The sequence below is a fragment of the Bos indicus x Bos taurus genome, chromosome 10 (genome assembly GCF_003369695.1).
Source record: "Bos indicus x Bos taurus breed Angus x Brahman F1 hybrid chromosome 10, Bos_hybrid_MaternalHap_v2.0, whole genome shotgun sequence".
Classification (NCBI taxonomy): domain Eukaryota; kingdom Metazoa; phylum Chordata; class Mammalia; order Artiodactyla; family Bovidae; genus Bos; species Bos indicus x Bos taurus.
Genome location: NC_040085.1, coordinates 84,704,557 through 84,722,717, shown reverse-complemented (window position 1 = coordinate 84,722,717; position 18,161 = coordinate 84,704,557). Strand labels below are relative to the sequence as shown.

The window sequence follows — 18,161 nt, the reverse complement described above, 5'->3', positions numbered from 1 at the left end:
GCTTTGCTATTTTCACAGTTGTTCAGTCACTAAGTCATGTCTGACTCTTTGCAACCTCATGGAGAGCTCACTAATCTCCTCTGTCCTTCACTGTCTCCTGGAGTTTGCTCAAATTCATGTCTATTGAGTCGGTGATGCTATCTAAACATCTCATCCTCTGCCTCGCCCTTCTCCTTTGGCTTTCAGTGTTCTGAGCCCTGCCCAAATTTCTGACCCATAAAACTATGAGATCTAATGACATCATTGTTTCAAGCTACTAAATGATGACAGGTTGTCTCCACAGCTAGGTAACCACAACACATGTGACCTCCCCAGGGTCGCTTAGCTAATATGAAGAGGATACTAGATTCCACACTCAGGCAATCTGATTTCAAGTACATACATTTCATCAGTCTTATGGACGGAGGAGCCTGGTAGGCTGCAGTCCATGGGGTCGCTAAGAGTCAGACACAACAGAGCGACTTCACTTTCACTTTTCACTTTCATGCATTGGAGAAGGAAATGGCAACCCACTCCAGTGTTCTTGCCTGGAGAATCCCAGGGACGGGGGAGCCTGATGGGCTGCCGTCTATGGGGTCGCACAGAGTCGGACACGACTGAAGCGACTTAGCAGCAGCAGCAGCAGCATAGTTTTACCACTGGGGGTGGGGGGTAAATTAAATTGTCCAAAGCCCAGTGATCATCTTAGAGGGAAAATCTTCCATAAGCCATGCCACTTCTGATTGTTAAATGATAAAGTACATTATAAAGCCTATCTTGTTTTCAGATTTATTCAACAAATGTTTATTGAGCACCTACTAAGTGCCAGATCTTTATTTGAGAATTATCACCCATCCATTTGCTTTCTCAATGTATCCACCTCTTCTCTCAATCTTAACTTTCTTTTTCAATCAGGGGAGTAACCAGAGACATCCTTCTTAATGTAGGGTAAAGACTTAATGCTTGGCACCACAGCTGTGAGTAATTGCACATAGTCCATGTAATTCACAAGTATTTTGTAACACACTAGTGCATTAGAAAGATCAAAATGCTAATTATTTCCAGGAGGCTGGAGCATTAGAGGGCCATCAGTTCAGAAACTCTTTGTTCACCTTCACACATGGCTAAGAGCATCACTAAAAGCACTTTGCAGTTTTCCTTTGATCTGAAATCAACATTATCCAAGGTCTATTAGAAATGAACTGTTCAAATGATTTTTTTTAACCTTACGCTTAAAGAAATAACTGGTGGATTTTTTAATAACCGGATATTTATACTTGTGAATGTACATGCTTATTTTGTTTCTCCTGGAAGAGTCAAATTTTAGGGCAACTCTACTCTAGCAATATTATCAAAGCCAAGGAGGACAGAACAGAGTCACTTGGAAATGGCTCTAAGATTTCACACATAGGTGAAAACGTGGATGATGAATCTATAGACATGAAATCCAGTCTTCCTCACCTCTTTTTTTTTCCTGCAGATTTCTTAGAGATCAAATTTTTTAAATCAAACTAATTTCTTTTTAATTGGAGGATGACTGCTTTACAATATTGTGTTGGTTTCTGCTATACATCAACCTCCATCCCACCTCCCACACCATCTCACCCCTCTAGATTGTCAGGGAGCATTGGATTTGAGGTCCCTACATCATACAGCAAATCCCCCCGACTATCTATTTTACATTTGGTAATGTATGTTTCAATGCTACTCAGAGGTCAAATCTTTATGAATCCATTTCATCCAGGAAAATCAGCTGGCTCACACAGGGCACATTAGAACTTCAGAGAGTGACTTTCTTCACCCAAAGTCTTTACAGTCTGGAAACTGTCTAAAACCCTGGATAGAATCTAAGGGTTGTTGGGTCCACATGCCTAACACAAGCTTGATGTAATCTACAGAATGTACTTAAGGAGCAGACTTGGAGACAGGCAGGCTATTGAGTTTTATGTGTGCAGGTGTTCACTGTTGATAACCTTTTTTTTTTTTTTTAATTCACTAAACATTTTATTTTGTTTTGGAGTATAGCTGATTAACAATGTTGTGATGGTTTCAGGTGGACAGCAAAGAGACTCAGCCATACATATACATGGATCCATTCTCCCACAAAGTCCTTCCTATTCAGGATTCCACATAACACTGAGCAGAATTCCATGTGCTATACAGTAGGTCCTTGTTGGTTATCCATTTTAAATGGATAGCAGTGTCTACCTGTCCATCCTAAGTTTTTTCCAGAGTCCAAGGCAAAGTTCTTATGGCTGGTCGGCCGAACAAAAAGTGCAAAACCCTTGGCATAGTTACTTCCTTTAGCTAATCTTTACAAAGAATATGGGGCTTTTAAATCTCTCGTTCCAATCTATTCCAATTCTGCTCATCTGTTGGCTTTTCTCCAATAGCACTTATGGTTTTATACACTCTAAAGAACAACAAGCATCAACAGGTTTATAACTCATTTTTATAGCCTTGTCTTTAGAAGCAAAAGGAAAGCCATGCAGATGTGATCCAATTATTACTGGACTAAAGGAACAGAGACACATCAGAAAGAAGCTGTCAGAGATGACCAGCTGTCCACAGCTGCTGTTCTCTAAAATGACAGTAGGTCCAATGATGTCTAGAGTCAGAACTGCTTACAAGACTTTTGTACCTTCTAGCCTAAGCTTTCTTAGTTTGTACAAATACTTAATCTACTCCCATTTATGTATTTGCCCCTGGAGGGAAAGCCCAAAACTGATCATTATTATGGCTTGGTCCCTGAATCCCCATGTAACATTAAATCCTTCTGAGGTCAGTAAAAACATGGCCTCGAAAAAGACTACAGGACCATCCATCCCTGCGAAGAAAAAGCCATTTGCTCCTCTGCTTCCCACAGAGTTAGTGGAATGCATTCTGACAGAAGCAGAACCAGACCTGTGCAGACAGAACTATCCTTTCACCAACAATAAGCAGATCTGCTCTAGAGCTATAGAGAGTCATAATAGAAATATATATTGCCTTTTATCTTCTTTTCAGTGAGTAGAGTGAAGTGTCAGGAGTTATTGCTTTAATATCAGTGGAGAAGAAGCTATTTTTTTTGAGCATGTACATAGGTCTGAATGTAACAACATGTGCAACTCTAAGACTGTGAAATAACAGGCTTCTCAGTAGCCTTTCTAAAACACGTAACATTGTACTGATAGCATCATCTGTGAGTCAGCTTCCGACTGTTCCTGTGGAATCATGTAAGGAGGTGTCTGGCTGTGTCTACTCAAAAACAAGGGAAAAGGAAGACAATTCTACCACTACCTAACTCACACAAAATTAATTCAGAAGAACGAGAACACATCAGAGATTTAATTGATTATTGACTTTAGGTTTACCAGTGCCCAGTGAAATCAATGGAAAGGTGATGTCAAAGACTTCATTGAATCCCTGGATAATGTCTTAAACCAAGAAAGGACAAGTACTGATCTACTGAATCTCCTACAGACACTAACCAGGCTAAGGGTCAATTCCCCATGAGCAATGCTGCTGCTGCTGCTAAGTCGCTTCAGTCGCGTCTGACTCTGTGCGACCCCATAGACGGAAGCCCACCAGGCTCCCCCGTCCCTAGGATTCTCCAGGCAAGAATACTGGAGTGGGTTGCCATTTCCTTCTTCAGTGCGTGAAAATGAAAAGTGAAAGGGAAGTCGCTCAGTCTTGTCTGACTCTTAGTGACTCCATGGACTGCAGCCTACCAGACTCCGCCATCCATGGGATTTTCCAGGCAAGAGTACTGGAGTGGGGTGCAATCACCTTCTCCGCCATGAGCAATTGGAATGTATTATTTTTTTGCCAGAGCATTTAAGGCTAATAATTCAACTTTATACCCTCTAATATCTAGATTTATGAGAAGCCAAAGTGATCAGCAAAGCATTAAGCTTTAGCTTGGCTACAATTACTTTTAAGTGACAAAACCAAAACATTAACAAAAACTAAGGACTCCCTACATAGTTAAACTCAGACCTTCAAATTTTCTAATATAATTAGGATTTTGGTCAATACAATGTAAAAGAAACAAAGTAGACCAAAAATAACAAGTGATTAATCAACACTTATAAAATACAAGTATTGCATTTTATAAAGATTGATGGAAACTTCAGCTTCATCTACCCTTGACTTAATGCTACTCCATGGCCTCAGAAACGAACAATTCATGTCCCAATAGTAAGCCATCAGGAGGATGCAAATAGAATTTAACTAGAATATAGTCTTTCCTGTGATAACAAATGTTCCTTTCCTCCTTATCTTTGTCTGCTGTTGAAAAGAAAGGTAATAAAATGAGAGGAGAGAGTATGTCACAGTGAAAATGTTCTCCATCTCTCACCTTGAATAACAGCTTTACCATTTCAGTGATGGATATAATAAGAATAATAACCCATGCGTGCACACCAGACATTCATAATTTCTTTATCAATTGCTTTGTCTTTCTCTCTCCTGGGTGTTACTACTATGAGCACCTGTAAGTGTCCTTCCTACAAACATAGTAATTCAGACACTTCAGCTACAAAGCACCCCTGACCATGATAGCAATGTCTCAAAGACAAAGATGCAGAGTCAAGGAAATGTTGGAAAGAGGCTTACCTGAATGCTGGCGGTGGAGCGATTCTTGCGGGTCGTGGTCGTAGCCATTGTCGTGGTGGTCTCCATGACAGTGGTAGACATTTCTGGTGGCATGGAGGTCGTCTGTGTTGTTCCCAAGATTGATGGGACTTCTCCCACCAGCCGGACACTTCCATTGATTTTAATATTGGGGTTGTTCTCAGCCGCCATGTTCAGTACTTTCAAACCATCATAATAGAGCCCAGAAAGCTGGCCTTGGAAGAGACGTCCTTTGTCCTTTCCGCCAATAGCTATTTGCGCCTGGGTGTTGAAGATGGTTAACTGCCGGCCTAGTGGGTTGGGTGGAGGAAACATCATTATTCCCATACATTTTTCTCTGTTTGCCTTACCTGGTCTGAATGGACCAGACATCAAAACAGGCTTCCTTGAGCAACTGAAGGGGAGAAAATTGGATAGCAAAAATTCAGTATAGGTATTGGCAAGTAACAAAAATTCAATCTCGACATTGGCAAATAACATTTCCCTATGTTTATCTCTTCCACTGTCTAGCTGAATATCCTAGACAACCTGAATAATTGAATGTCTACTTCTTTATTGTGAAGCAGAAGAAATCTTGCTTCAATGACGAGTGGTACTGCAGTCTTCCAGGGTATACAGTTGTGGATGACAGAAAAAGAAAACAACCCAAATCAGGTAATTATAATAATAAATCATAAATACCTATTGTACTGACTTTTTTAACCTACAAAGTAACATATGTAACATAATGAAAATGATGAAGAATATATAGGGCAAATAAAAACTCAGTGGGGTAACTCAGAACACTGAATTAAAAAACTAGGTCTGATAATTAAATTAACTGAAATTAAATTAGATTTTAATTAAGAGACCTGGAGCTATTGTGTACTTATAAAAATAAACACCTCTAGGAAATAAAAGATTTCCTAGAAATTTTGCTAATGTATAATATTCTATCTGTACTTGCTATTTCATAAACTTCATGACAGATTATTTTCTGTCTTTATTCATTTGGGGAAGGGGAGAGACCATGGTCACACAATTAAATCTCTCTCAAAGGTATGGAAAATAAGTAGGCATTGATCATGTCAGCGATAAAGGGGGAAAGAAAAATGACATCATTCAAAATCAACGAATTTTAAAAGGAGGGATGCTGCTAAGTCACTTCAGTCGTGTCCGACTCTGTGCGACCCCACAGACAGCAGCCCACCAGGCTCTGCCGTCCCTGGGATTCTCCAGGCAAGAACACTGGAGTGGGTTGCCATTTCCTTCTCCAATGCATGAAAGTGAAAAGTGAAAATGAAGTCGCTCAGTCGTGTCCGACCCTCAGCGACGCCATGGACTGCAGCCTTCCAGGCTCCTCCATCCATGGGATTTTCCAGGCAAGAGTACTGGAGTGGGGTGCCATTGCCTTCTCCAAAGGAGGGATAGGTGTTAATAAAAAAGGCAACACATAAAACACCTTAAATGATATATGGGCATGTTAACGGATTGAAGACACAGTAGCTCACCTTATTGCTAGTTCCTATTTGGGGGACCATTTATGCTCTGTGCACAGAAAACTATCAGAATGAAATCATGGCAGAACAGAGAACGGTATAAGTCAACTATGCCCCAACTATCCCTATTTTAAAAAGCTTTTCTTAAGCTTGAGATCTTTCACAGAAAGATCTAGCTTTTGAAGGACAAAGCCTTCTATTCTATTGTTTCTCCAGATTATTTGTCTGCTTTTCCATATGGAGAAAGAGGGAAAAACTTTTTTTTAAATGGAATTAAGTTTATCCTTTTTGAATTTTTCCTCCATTTTAGTTAGCGATCAAACAATGCTCCAGTCATCCTTAATCTTGCTGGAATTATTTTAGCTATTAATGACTGAAAACAATGTTCTATTATACTCAACTGTTTAATTGAAAGGAGTACGTTTTTTTAAAGACTGAGATCTTTGCTCTATGATCTCTAATCTGAATAGAGACATACTGTGATATTTAGGCTTGTAACTTCTACAACTATTATTATATGGTGTTTAAAGTCTATATGTGTTGTGTGTGTGCTAAGTCGCTTCAATCACGTCCAGCTCTTTGCAACCCTATGGACTGTAGCCCACCAGGCTCCTCTGTCCATGGGATTCTCCAGGCAAGAATACTGGAGTGGGTTGTCATTTCTTTCTCCAGGGTTCTTCCCAACCTAGGGATTGAACTCGTGTCTCTTATGTCTCCTGCATTGGCAGGCAGGTTCTTTACCACTAGCACCACCTGGGAAGCCCTTAAATCTATATAAAGATTAGTACCCTTGAATTTCTAGTATATAATCCCGTCTCAATTCTAGTGGAATCCCTTCTCAATGTATAAAAATGGGTGAAATGGAAGAGCTAGAAAAGGGAAAACACCTCTACTCAGTGGGAACTCTGTACAAGAGCCCAATCCACTCATCAGGCAACTCTTAAGGGCATATTAGTCAAGAATGGTTGATAAATAATACCCCTTTGGGAGCTTTAAACACTACACTATGGAGAATTGGCCAGATAATTTTGTTATAGTGAAAATAATGTCTATAAAAATACGTGGAGCATGGAAATGGAATCTGTTGCCTTTAAAAACAAAATTGCCCAGATCCTAAGGGACTAATCAAATAGATCTAATAGATTTCCATTTCTTTTCCCATCAATTCCTTCAGTGCCCTGTGCACACACATCGTTGCCTGTTCTTTGACCTCTCGTTTTTCATATGAGATGCAGCAAAAAGTTCAATGCACAGTAATGCTGGGTAATGGCCTGGAGCTCATACCTCACTACTATTTAGTTTTTTGACAACAGCTTTTTTCCTGGGAGCCCTAAGCTTACTACTGAAAGAAATGCCATGATGGAAGGGGAGAATAAACATGCTCTCAGCTTTGCATAGGCATTTGGAATAGCTTAACATAATAAAAAGGAGAATTCTGCCTAATAGGAGAATTGTAGGGCTTAAGTTTAGTGTCTTGCACCAGATAGCCCCAATGCCATAATATCCCTTCCATTCACATAACTGTTGGCCAACCATAATATTTATTCATTGCCTTTTTTATATATAGCCCAGCACTGAAGATCAGTTGATGCTTATAACTGACTACAGTAGATTTTGCATTTCTAATATTCCCAGAAGTACTCCACATCTATAATGGTCTTCATCTTATTTTCCTAGTGATGTTATTCCGCCTATGCTTACAAATGAAAGGAAGGTCAGAGAGAATTGAAATGCAAAGTTGAATTACACTGGCTAGAAATGATGGATCTCCTTTATTCCAGTTGCCACGGTTCACTCCAAAAAGTGGTCTCTGCTTGTTCAAGACAGACCCAAGTGTGGAGCAAGGCAAGACATTTCCTGGGCTACACAATTAAACCACAGCTTCATTTCTGGCTATTCCTGCTTTCACAGAGAGATCTGACTAATCATTTCTTGAGAACAAGACACTGGTGGGGTAAATTGGGAAGGAGTGTATATGTTTCAGGTATCCATCATGCCATAGGAAGTATTTGGGTCTTTGTTTATTTGTCTGTTTCATGGTTTATTTCTGACTGGATCTGCTTTTCTTATGTTCTAAACCCCTTTCCCGGCCCTCTGTACCTTAGATTAGGTGGTTAATAGTAATGCTGGCAGGCACTAAAGGAACTGTGGGATATTCAAGTCTTCTGCTATCTTTTCCTCTGATCAATTTCACTCTCTCAAGGAAGCAGGAGTAAGTGAGAAACAATCATCACGACCCTCTCCCTGCGAAGGACATAAGGGACCCACCGCAGAACATTTACCATCTGCCCAAGATTTCTCAATATCAGTGCCAGGTCTCCTTATTGCCACTCATTATGATCAATCGTGTTTCTTTCTTTTTTATTTTTAATAAGGGATGACCACTATTCTATCTATATTACAATCTGATAATGGATTCCAATCTATCACCAATAATATAAAATCTGACTACAATACCAGTACAGGCTTTGTAGCAGGTTATTTGGTGTTTTGTTTTGGGTGCCCATCCTCTTGGAAGTCATTAAATGCTCCCTCATTTGGACACCAAGTTCACATACTGCTTAAATTAAATCTTTGCATGTTTCCAGTCAGTGTTGCACAAAGACTAATTAATTAAACCTCAGAACACCCTTGGGGAATAGGCAGTATTATTTCTCCTCTCCTCAGATGGGAAATCTGAGATATAAAGAGGTTAAGTGGATTGTCTAAGGTCAGAAAGTCAGTCAATAACAGACAGCGCCAGAAAACAGGCGAGGGAATGCTGTGACTCACATCTCTCCAATGACAGAAGCAACTGTTTCTGCCCAAGTGACAGAGCAGTCCAAGTCCTTACTAATGCCTCTGCCTAATCATCTTTCCAGATTCACCCTTTTCTAACTCCTTGTCCTTGCAAGGTCTTTGGTATACATTTTCTATTTCTATAAAGGGAAAGTTGGCTAGACAGAGGAAGAGATAAAGCAATAGAATGAATAGATGTTACTTACCTAAATGAAACAAAAAAGTGATTTTGGCTAAAATAATGTAGAAGAGAGAACCCCCCAGTTTGCATAGAATTCTTTTCAATATTATTTGCATATATAAACATACATACTCAGTTAAGAAACAAATTCCTCCCTTCCTCCCATCCAAACCACCCCTACCCAGTCCCACCCATTCAACCTCTATTGTGTGTTTGGAAGCGTCCTTCTATATAAAAGCCAACTGATAGCAATGCTATTGGAAGAACAACTAAAAGCCTACTAATAACTTTAAAATGATTAATACAAATGAAAATGCCTGGCATGCTATTGAACTTAGACTTCAAAAGGCAATGGAGTAAAATAAAATATTATTAACATAAAATTGAAAGAAACAAAAAATAAATTTTCTCAGGCACATGAGACTCAGACATGCATCTAAGTTGTCTTTTCCTTTTTAAGAAGTGAGGCAATCATCATCTCTAATGTTAAAGGGACTTTATGAGCTGGTGATTACTAAACAAAATTATTTGCTTTTTAGAGTTATTCTTAATTTATTTTTAATTAGACCACGTACGTTAAAAACAGGGCAAACAGTTAAGACTCAGTGAGGATTTTCCGTGTTTAAAGTTCTGAATGTTTTCACTCAGCTTGCAACTGCAGTAGTCCTTTGTCTTTTTTTTACGTTGCATATTAACATACCCCATTACTTTTTATAAATAACTCAATCAAATCTCTACATATTTTAAAAACTCACTTAAGATCTCCTTAAGAAAACAAACAAACAAACAAAAAACACCTCAAACTACAAGAGTAGCTACTGGCTCAGGAAAAAAACAAAAAACAGTCACCAGCTTGTTCAAGTCAGAAGTCTTTCTTCATTGAAAGACAATAGTTTACCTCCCAATGAAGAGGAGCCACACAGAAAATTCTAACATCACATGTAACCGCTGCCCTCTTTCATTAACCAAGTGGTTGTTTTCTTTGGCAAATGAGAAACTGCTGTTTTGCCTTCCATTAACCTTTCATTTTCCAACTCCTTATACTTTTGTTGCATAAGTATCATATACACAAGGGTACCACGCAACTGAAGTGTAGAATACGTTTATTTATTTATTTATTTTTAGTTTCCATCAGTAACTAGGATGCCATTAACCTCTTAGGAAATATCTTTGCCTCTGCAAGTGTAATTCTGAAGGCAAAATCCATCCTTCTCATTCTTTCCTCGTTTAAAAACAAATGTTAAAGAACATGGCTCCCCTTATAATATTTGTTTAAGCAGTTTAAATGACGAGTCAATCTATGATTTGTTGTTGTTGTTGTTGATGCTAACCATGCTACAGATAGTAAAGCCAAAACAGCCTCAAGATGTAAGTTTAATAAGTTCTTTTGAAATTTCTTTAGAAAGCTCTGGTATAAGAGGTAATTTAAAACAAATTAACAAATAATGTCATGCAGTGGTTAAATTGCCATAATACATTTCTTTTTTTTAGAGGTTCCTGGAATTTCTTGTTGGTGGTTGTCATGCTGATAGAAAACTAGATGTTAGTCCCTTTAACTGTATTTTAATGGCAATGTATTATAGCATGATTTATCAACATATGGCAGGTGGAAGCTGACACAAATTATAATGAAAATTAAAACAGTCATTTATGCAGCAGGCGATTATCATTTAAGGAACATTTATTTGCAGGCTTTAAAAATGAGGGTTTAGAGTCAAATGATTTTAAAATGAAAGTTTTAACGACAGTTACCTTTTTCCTGCAGCCACTCTTCTACGGGCCGGTTATATTTGAAGGGGATTTTCTGTTTTACCATTTGGAAGCGTTCATTATCAGTGTTGCCTTTAAAGTTTAAAAAACAGCTTAAAGAACAATCTGAAAAGTCAATAAGTCATTCAAAAACATCCTAGGTTTTTGGTGCGTTTTATGAAGTTTTTTAGAGATAGATAGCAATTTATCTTTAGTGGAGGTGGAGTCGAAGTCACTCTGCCCTTGGTTGACAGGTTTGAGGTCAGGTTATTCTTAGCTATGCCGTGCTCCATCAAGTTTTGGGAAAGTGGCTGGGGATGAGCATCCGTGAGAGGTGTGGCCGTTTACAGAAAGGTTTACCCTCTCTCTTCTCCATCTCTCTCCAACCATACCTTGATTGGGTCAATGGAGGAACAAGGACCCCCTTGACTTGTGAGTATCAGGACCCTCGGTGTCTCAGTCACACATGTCCCACACTCGCTTTACTGTATCCCATCAGAATACAGTAAAGAACGGAGCCCTGCACTTCCTTATTCTCCTCTTAAGTGTCTGCAACTGCTCTACCTTGCCAAAGAAAACAATTTAAGCCTTGATGGCCAACAGAGACTTCTTATTCCATAAAGTGGGGCCCTGGCATCCCATTGCCTATGTAAAATAGGTAGAGTACCACATGGAAATCTTTTCATCTCTATCCCTTGGTCCAGATCTGTTCCATATTTTAAAATCAGAGGAACTCCCAACTAAACATCTGTAAATAAAAGCAGCTATACATTTAGTGGTATAGCGTTTCCAGGCCTTTGAGCATCTATATTTTATTAGTACCAATAGACACAGGTTTTATAAGTTTACCTAGTCTTGCTGTCTTTCCTCACTAGGAGAGGTCCTTCCTGAATATGTCTCCATTCAAAAAGCCTGGTAGGGATACTTCTTCTAAGCATGAAATATCTAATTAATTTCAAGGCTCAAATATAATGCTTTTAACTGTGAGTATGCCCCCTTTCTTCCCTTTGTAAATGTTATTACCACCCCTGGATGGTTTGTCTAATTAGGACAGACTTGGAGAGTGGTGTTGTGAAGATATACCCCTAATGAATATGCTTCAAAACACAAAATAATGAAGCCATGCTTTGGGAACTCTACTGTCTTATCAACCAACCTCACGGAGATCAAACAGAAACTAGTGAACTTCTAAATTACTTCTGCCTCTTAGCCTTCTAGTATTGGAACTTCAGGAAGCCCAATCCAGATCACCAGTGTTAAAAATGAAATAAAAATCTCAAAACAGGTGGTTTGAAAGCAATTCATAAATAAGTATAAAAGCTAGAAAGAATATTAGAATGGCATGTAGCACCAGGTGGATAAAAGCTTGCCCCAGTATTTCCATCTCTGGGCCACCTGCATGTCGGAGTTTTTATTGGTGGAGAAGATTCTGCATGTGGTCAGACTAGTACCTGCCTTCTGTGAGAGGCAGAATGGGAGGGGTAGCAGTACTGGGTACATTTAAAAGATTTCCCATTCATTTCTCCTTTGAACAAATTAGTCTTAGGAGCTGACTCATTATTCTTACTCCCCAGGAGTAAAAACAAACAAAAAGCTCATCAAAGAGGAGACTGTGGATCTGTTTCCAGCTTACATCATGAGACCCTATCTGGTTGGCATCAAGCCTAATATATTAACATATCAAAGGACAACATGTAATGAACAGAAAGAACAACTAACAATTTTGGATTGCAGTATATAATTTAAAGTTTTCCTCCAAGTGTTATTTCTCACAGAAGAAAAAAAAAGAGAGAGAGAGACAGCTAGGAGCCAAAATAGAAAAAGGTATCTTAATTTCTTGGTGTTTCAATAAGCCCACGGTTAAAAAAAAAAGGTAACTTTATGTTAACGTAAATAAATACCTATGAGACCATTATATGATCATCCTGGTAGATCTGATACACAGAAGTCTACTAATCCAAAATAAAGTTGGGCTAATTTTCACATGTCCTAATAGAAAAGGAAGATGCGCTTTTCTGAAAAGAACGTATGTCTCTGTAACTCTTAACTCTACCCTACAGGAGACAGCTACACAAGGGATATATATCATCCATCTTCACAAGCTTTGACCTCTCTCAAGTTTTAGTCACAACAACATACTGAGAAATGCCAAAAGGATTATGCCAGATTCACCTTGAATATATTCTATTACTTTGGGTTTTCTGTAACTGTCATTGGTGCAATATTAAGTGTAGCAATGACCTTTTCCCACTCTCTGTAGAATGGATTAGTGAAGTCAATAATGAAGAGAAAGCTAAATATTCTTAGTACCATGCAAGGCAAAATATGAAGTACTGAATGTTCCAGACTGACAGCTCTATATGTACCAACTTAATTAAGAAGCTGCATTGACTTACTTCTTCCACAAACATAGGAATCTTGGTCCTTCTAAGTATCCCCCCTCCCATTCAATCTGTCAAGCATAAAGCTCCATGGAAAATCATTTCAGGTATCGTACGGGCTAGACGACTAAGAAACAATGGGGGAGAATCAATACGTGATGTGTTGGGAGGACAGCATAGCCACAATTCAACCATAGACCCTTCGGAAAGTGAAAGACAGAGAGTCATTCTTCTCCATCTCAGCTTTAAAGACATTTAGAAAAAGGTTTTAAGTTTTCCATGCCAGACAGACAGCATCTGGCAGAGGGGATAGCGATCTTGTATACTGTTAAAAGTTGTGAAAGATGGAAGGTCATTTGGAAAACCAAATTGGTTTAAATTGCCACATTAACATTGTTCTTAGTCTCTTTTCATGTTCTTGTTGGTTTTTATTTTAATTTAGCTCAAACATTAGTGAGAAATGTTTTAAAAACATGTGCATGAGAATGAGTTCATTTGCCCCGAGCCCCATTTGTTTGAAGAGCAAACAACCTTCTAAATATCAGAATTCATACACAGGGACTACTCTGAAAGCTGAACAAACCTCATCAAATCCATTTACATTCATATCCAATCCTTAATGACATTTAGTTGTACATTTTATATAGCAACCAGTATGAACATTGAAACAAAGACTAAAATCGATACTTCAACAGACAGGGATGCTATCCTTAAGAAAGAATGGCCTTATGAATAGTAATGTCATAATGTCATTAAAAAGAGGCATATGTGCATTACTAATTAGATCCTAAAAATCTACTACAGTTCTCAGCCACACTGAGAAATTTACAAATTGCACAATGAAATCTTCAAATAGATAGTGCTTAAATTACTTACATGGATCTGACACTCACCTACATGGGACTGAATTTTAGAAAAAAAAGTTCTGATCATATTTCATTCTACTTAAAAAGTTAGAGGTATGTGTGTGTGTATGTGTGTGTGTATATCACCATCCATTTTTTATACAGTTAGTTGCCTCTTGTCATTTGCTTCTGTACTATTGACTCTATTATCAAATATTTCAGTTCCTGGAGACACATACAACCATGCACTGTTTAATTATAATATTGTGAAGACCAGAATGCTTTGAGGTAAAATTACTAAGGCCCAACTGGTTCATACACACAGCTACAACCTTTATGCAGAAACAGCTCACATTTGTGACATTTGGGTTAATCCATTTAGAAGGAAAGGAAGAGAGAACAGAGGAGGGAAAGATAAAGAAAGTAAGTTGACCCTTGACTAGTTTCCCAATACATTAAGTCCCTCTTTAGGTAATCTGGAAACTTGCCGATTGGCCCCAAAGCAGTAAAAATTCTTTCAGCTGAAGAACTTAAAGATAGAGCAAACTCTTGTATAGCACAAAAAATAACTGTTACACCATTTTACTCTGTTGGTCCAACCATAGATCCTATTCATTAGAAGTTATACTAATTTTCTTAAAATCGTCATCAGTAAAGTATAGGAGGTCATAACTTTGGGCTGGCTTTGAGTTTTAACTTCAGTAGCTGCTCAACCTTGAACAAGTCACTTAGCCTCAGGTTCTCCACTTCCCAGTTCGCCAGAGGACTCAGTATAGGATATTAAGAGGCAGAGCATATACAGACCCTGAGATATGAAAAAATAATCCAATGTATTCGAACTACTTAGTATTATTAATATGATTGAATTCGTTCCTACTAATCAAAAGGAAGCACATTAATTCCGTGGCCTCCGATCAAAAGATGACTGTATTGTTACCTTTGGTTCCACAGAGTTCATCATTCAAACATTAACTGACCATAGAAAATGAAACAGCCTACATACCCCCTAAATCCCCTGGTTGTGGCTTTTTATATTTCTGCATCTTCTAAAATACACTCAGCTAACCCCATTTCCAAAACAAAGTGGGTTTCTAAAACCACGGAAAGTAAAAGAGCAATTCAGGCATTGACAAATGTGATTTCTGGGTCCAGCCACAGGTAATGATGATATACTGCTGCTAAGTTGAGGAAGAGTGGCTTAAAGGTTCTGGCAATTTGCACTGGGCTGGCAGAAAATGCTTTCTTGCAGGTAGACTATTAATACCATCTGAAATGTTGTCAAGCACATGGACATGCTAATAGGAATATCGTAGCAACATTCGTCTGTGCAAAATTAATGCCAGAGGTATTTTTTGCATTTTGTTTTGAGTCTTGGAATAAAGGAAGGGAAAGTTTTCTTTATTGCTTTGTTGACACTAAAAAATGAGACTGTGGGTCTAATGAACAGTCAGAGAATGATACTATGTATTAGAGCTAGAGGCAAAAGAAAATCGATGTGGGTAGGCTCAAGTAGTATAGGCCATTTCAGAGGTGCTTAGAATGTCTCTCTCCCCAAAGAACACTTTGTGAGTTTCAAGGCAAAGTCAGACACTAAAGACAAGGAACTGGGGAAACTCCTTGAGCCTCGCTCTGATTTTGTTCCTAGTCTTGACCCAGATGAACTCTCTTTAAGAGTCAGAAAAAGGGGGGTTGTGCTTCCCAAAGGGCATCTAGAATATTCAGCTATTTGTAAGTGATGGATAGACCTCAACAAAGAATTAATATCTTGTATTTATAAAGTGCTTTGTGAGCAAGGAGCTCAAAATGCACTTATAAGCATCATCTCATTAATCCTCACAACACACCTTTGGGGCTGAAGAAAAAAGAAGTATTTGTATGTTGTGAACCTCAATCCTTTAGTATGCCAAGGCAAAGAAATTAATCTCTTGGAGCATAAAACTGATCAGCTGGGGGAAGTAAATTAATATACTCAGAGCACAAGGGCATTATTAAGTAAGGGAGCTTTTCCAGACTCACTTAAGTGGCTCCAGGCGCCAGGAAGAACCACCTTTCTAAAGTGATGAGACATTTACTCTAAGAAAACAGTGTGGGTCACCCAGGCATGCCCTGACTTGGCTGATGAAGCTCACTGCCTTGTATCTTCTGGATATGTTTGGAAATGGAAAATATATGTGGACTGACATATTATCAATTCTTTCCTATATCAAAGTCAATATTGATCCACCATTTCTAGGCTATAGGAGTTGAGTTATTTAAGCAAAGATGGCTCAAACACAAATGAAAAGAGCATTAGCTATGGAATCTTTCAGACTTTGGATGCAATCCTATCTCAGACATTTACCACTTCCACGAATTTGCACAATTTTCTTAATCTAGATGTCTCAGTTTCTTCATCTAGTCTCCAAAAGATATGCAGATGATAATACCTATATTACAAGATTTTGTGCAAATGAAATGTAACAATCCAGGCAAGAATGCTAGTGGGGAGTTGGAAGAGGCTGGGAAGGGGGTGAGTGTGTGATTCTCTTCATTCTCAGGGGATGGGGGGAGGGGCTATGCTAGAGATGTAACCCTGGGGCTCCAGGCCCACTTACCTAAATGACCACACCTCTGACCCTTAACCCTGGTGCTCCAGGCCCACTTACCTAAAGGACCACACCTCTGGCCTTTGCTTGATGTTTGTCAGGCTGGCTAAGGTGAGTATGTGTGCGGACACGTTAACACTGAATTTCTCCCAGATCTCCATCAAAGTGCTATTTCTATTGAAGTGCTATTTATTATACTAAAAAACCTTTATCCTAATGCAATAATTAGAACGTGTATCACAATTCCTATTCTTTCCCTGTATTTTGAAATCTTAATTCTATTCTTCACTCTCTTCCAGAAGCTCTTCGACCTTGGACTTCTTATTTATCCTCATCTATTAAGGATACTATCAGTCCCAGAAAGATGAATAAAGTAAAGCCCAGGTGACCATGATATCTTTATTTGCTTTTGAAGTTTAAGAGACTGTTTCCAAATCATATTTACTGGAACTTTCTTCATGAGCATAGGTCTATCTAGAACTTATTCTGTATTTGAGATATACCTTCAAAAATGACATGCCATAAATTAACAAAACAAAACTGACTATCAATTTGCTTTCCTTTCTCAAGGGGTGTCACTCTTTTCCCTGCTATAATTATTTCAAAATATGCCCTGAAACTAGGCTGGTCAGTTTCAATCTGAATTTTGTCTATTCCTTTCTGGTAAACATGCTAAAAATATCTATGTCTTGATGTGTCTTCAAGCCTTAGTTTCTTCATAAATAAAATGAGAATTATGATACTAACTGCAACATAGGATTGTTACAGGAATTAAAAGGGAAATGAGTGTCTGTAAAGCACTGAGCACAGCAGTAGAAAATAAGTGCTCAGTATATGACTTATCACCTTTGTTGATATTGTTACAACAGCACTTGATTGAGAAGGGTTACAGTTAAAAGAAGGCAAGCTTATGAAATTTACTTCACCATGCGATGGTTAGTGTCCAATCTTTGCCAATTTCCTTTTCGGCCTAAAACCTTAATGTTCGGTCTTCAAACTTTCAAGATTCCCCCAGATGCCCTTCTTATCACGTATTTCCTCCACTGTTGTGAAAGCCCCAGTGTGATCCTGGGGCTCACTCTTCACTGTGGTCTGTTCACTCCTGCAGGTCACCCCTCTGTGTGGTCTCCCTGTTTCTTTTCAGTCTTACTGATTCCTTTCTCATTGGCGGTCTTCCTTTCCACATGTCTCCAGTTTTCATTTTCTTTCATTCTTCTTCTGCAGAGGATATCAAACTCAATGTTTTTAAAGCCAGAAAGCTAGAATATTTGAGTTTGAAAAGTTCTGCTCATTCAAACATGCATGTGTAGGGTCACTACACAGCTTTGAGGACAGGAAGGAGGTTTGGAATTTCAATGGGCAACAAATAGGAACATTTTCATCCTCATGAATGGGAAAGTCACACCAATATCAACATTACTGATGCCATGATAAACTTATGCTACAGTTTTTATTTTTGCTTAGATCTTATGGAGTCTCTGCTCTTTATAAATTATAGATCTTCCAGACAAACTTTGAAGCTTATGCCTACAAATGAATATATTGTTCCCAAGGGGTCTAAAAATAACAAT

The 18,161-nt window shown here is 38.5% G+C and overlaps 1 protein-coding gene across 28 annotated transcripts in view; it reads right to left on the bottom strand.

The window, feature by feature from the left end:
* The window catches only part of NRXN3 (neurexin 3), a 1,811,822-nt gene that overhangs the window by 168,875 nt on the left and 1,624,786 nt on the right, over positions 1–18,161 (bottom strand). For 18 of the 28 annotated variants that reach the window (XM_027552545.1, XM_027552555.1, XM_027552571.1 and 15 more), the window contains 2 exons: positions 10,783–10,872; positions 4,576–4,883 (listed from right to left, as the gene is read on the bottom strand). In XM_027552545.1, coding sequence (XP_027408346.1) covers positions 4,576–4,883; positions 10,783–10,872 — 398 coding nt within the window. The remainder of the gene's footprint in view (positions 1–4,575; positions 4,884–10,782; positions 10,873–18,161) is intronic. The other 10 variants (XM_027552550.1, XM_027552556.1, XM_027552552.1 and 7 more) reach the window with 1 other exon arrangement.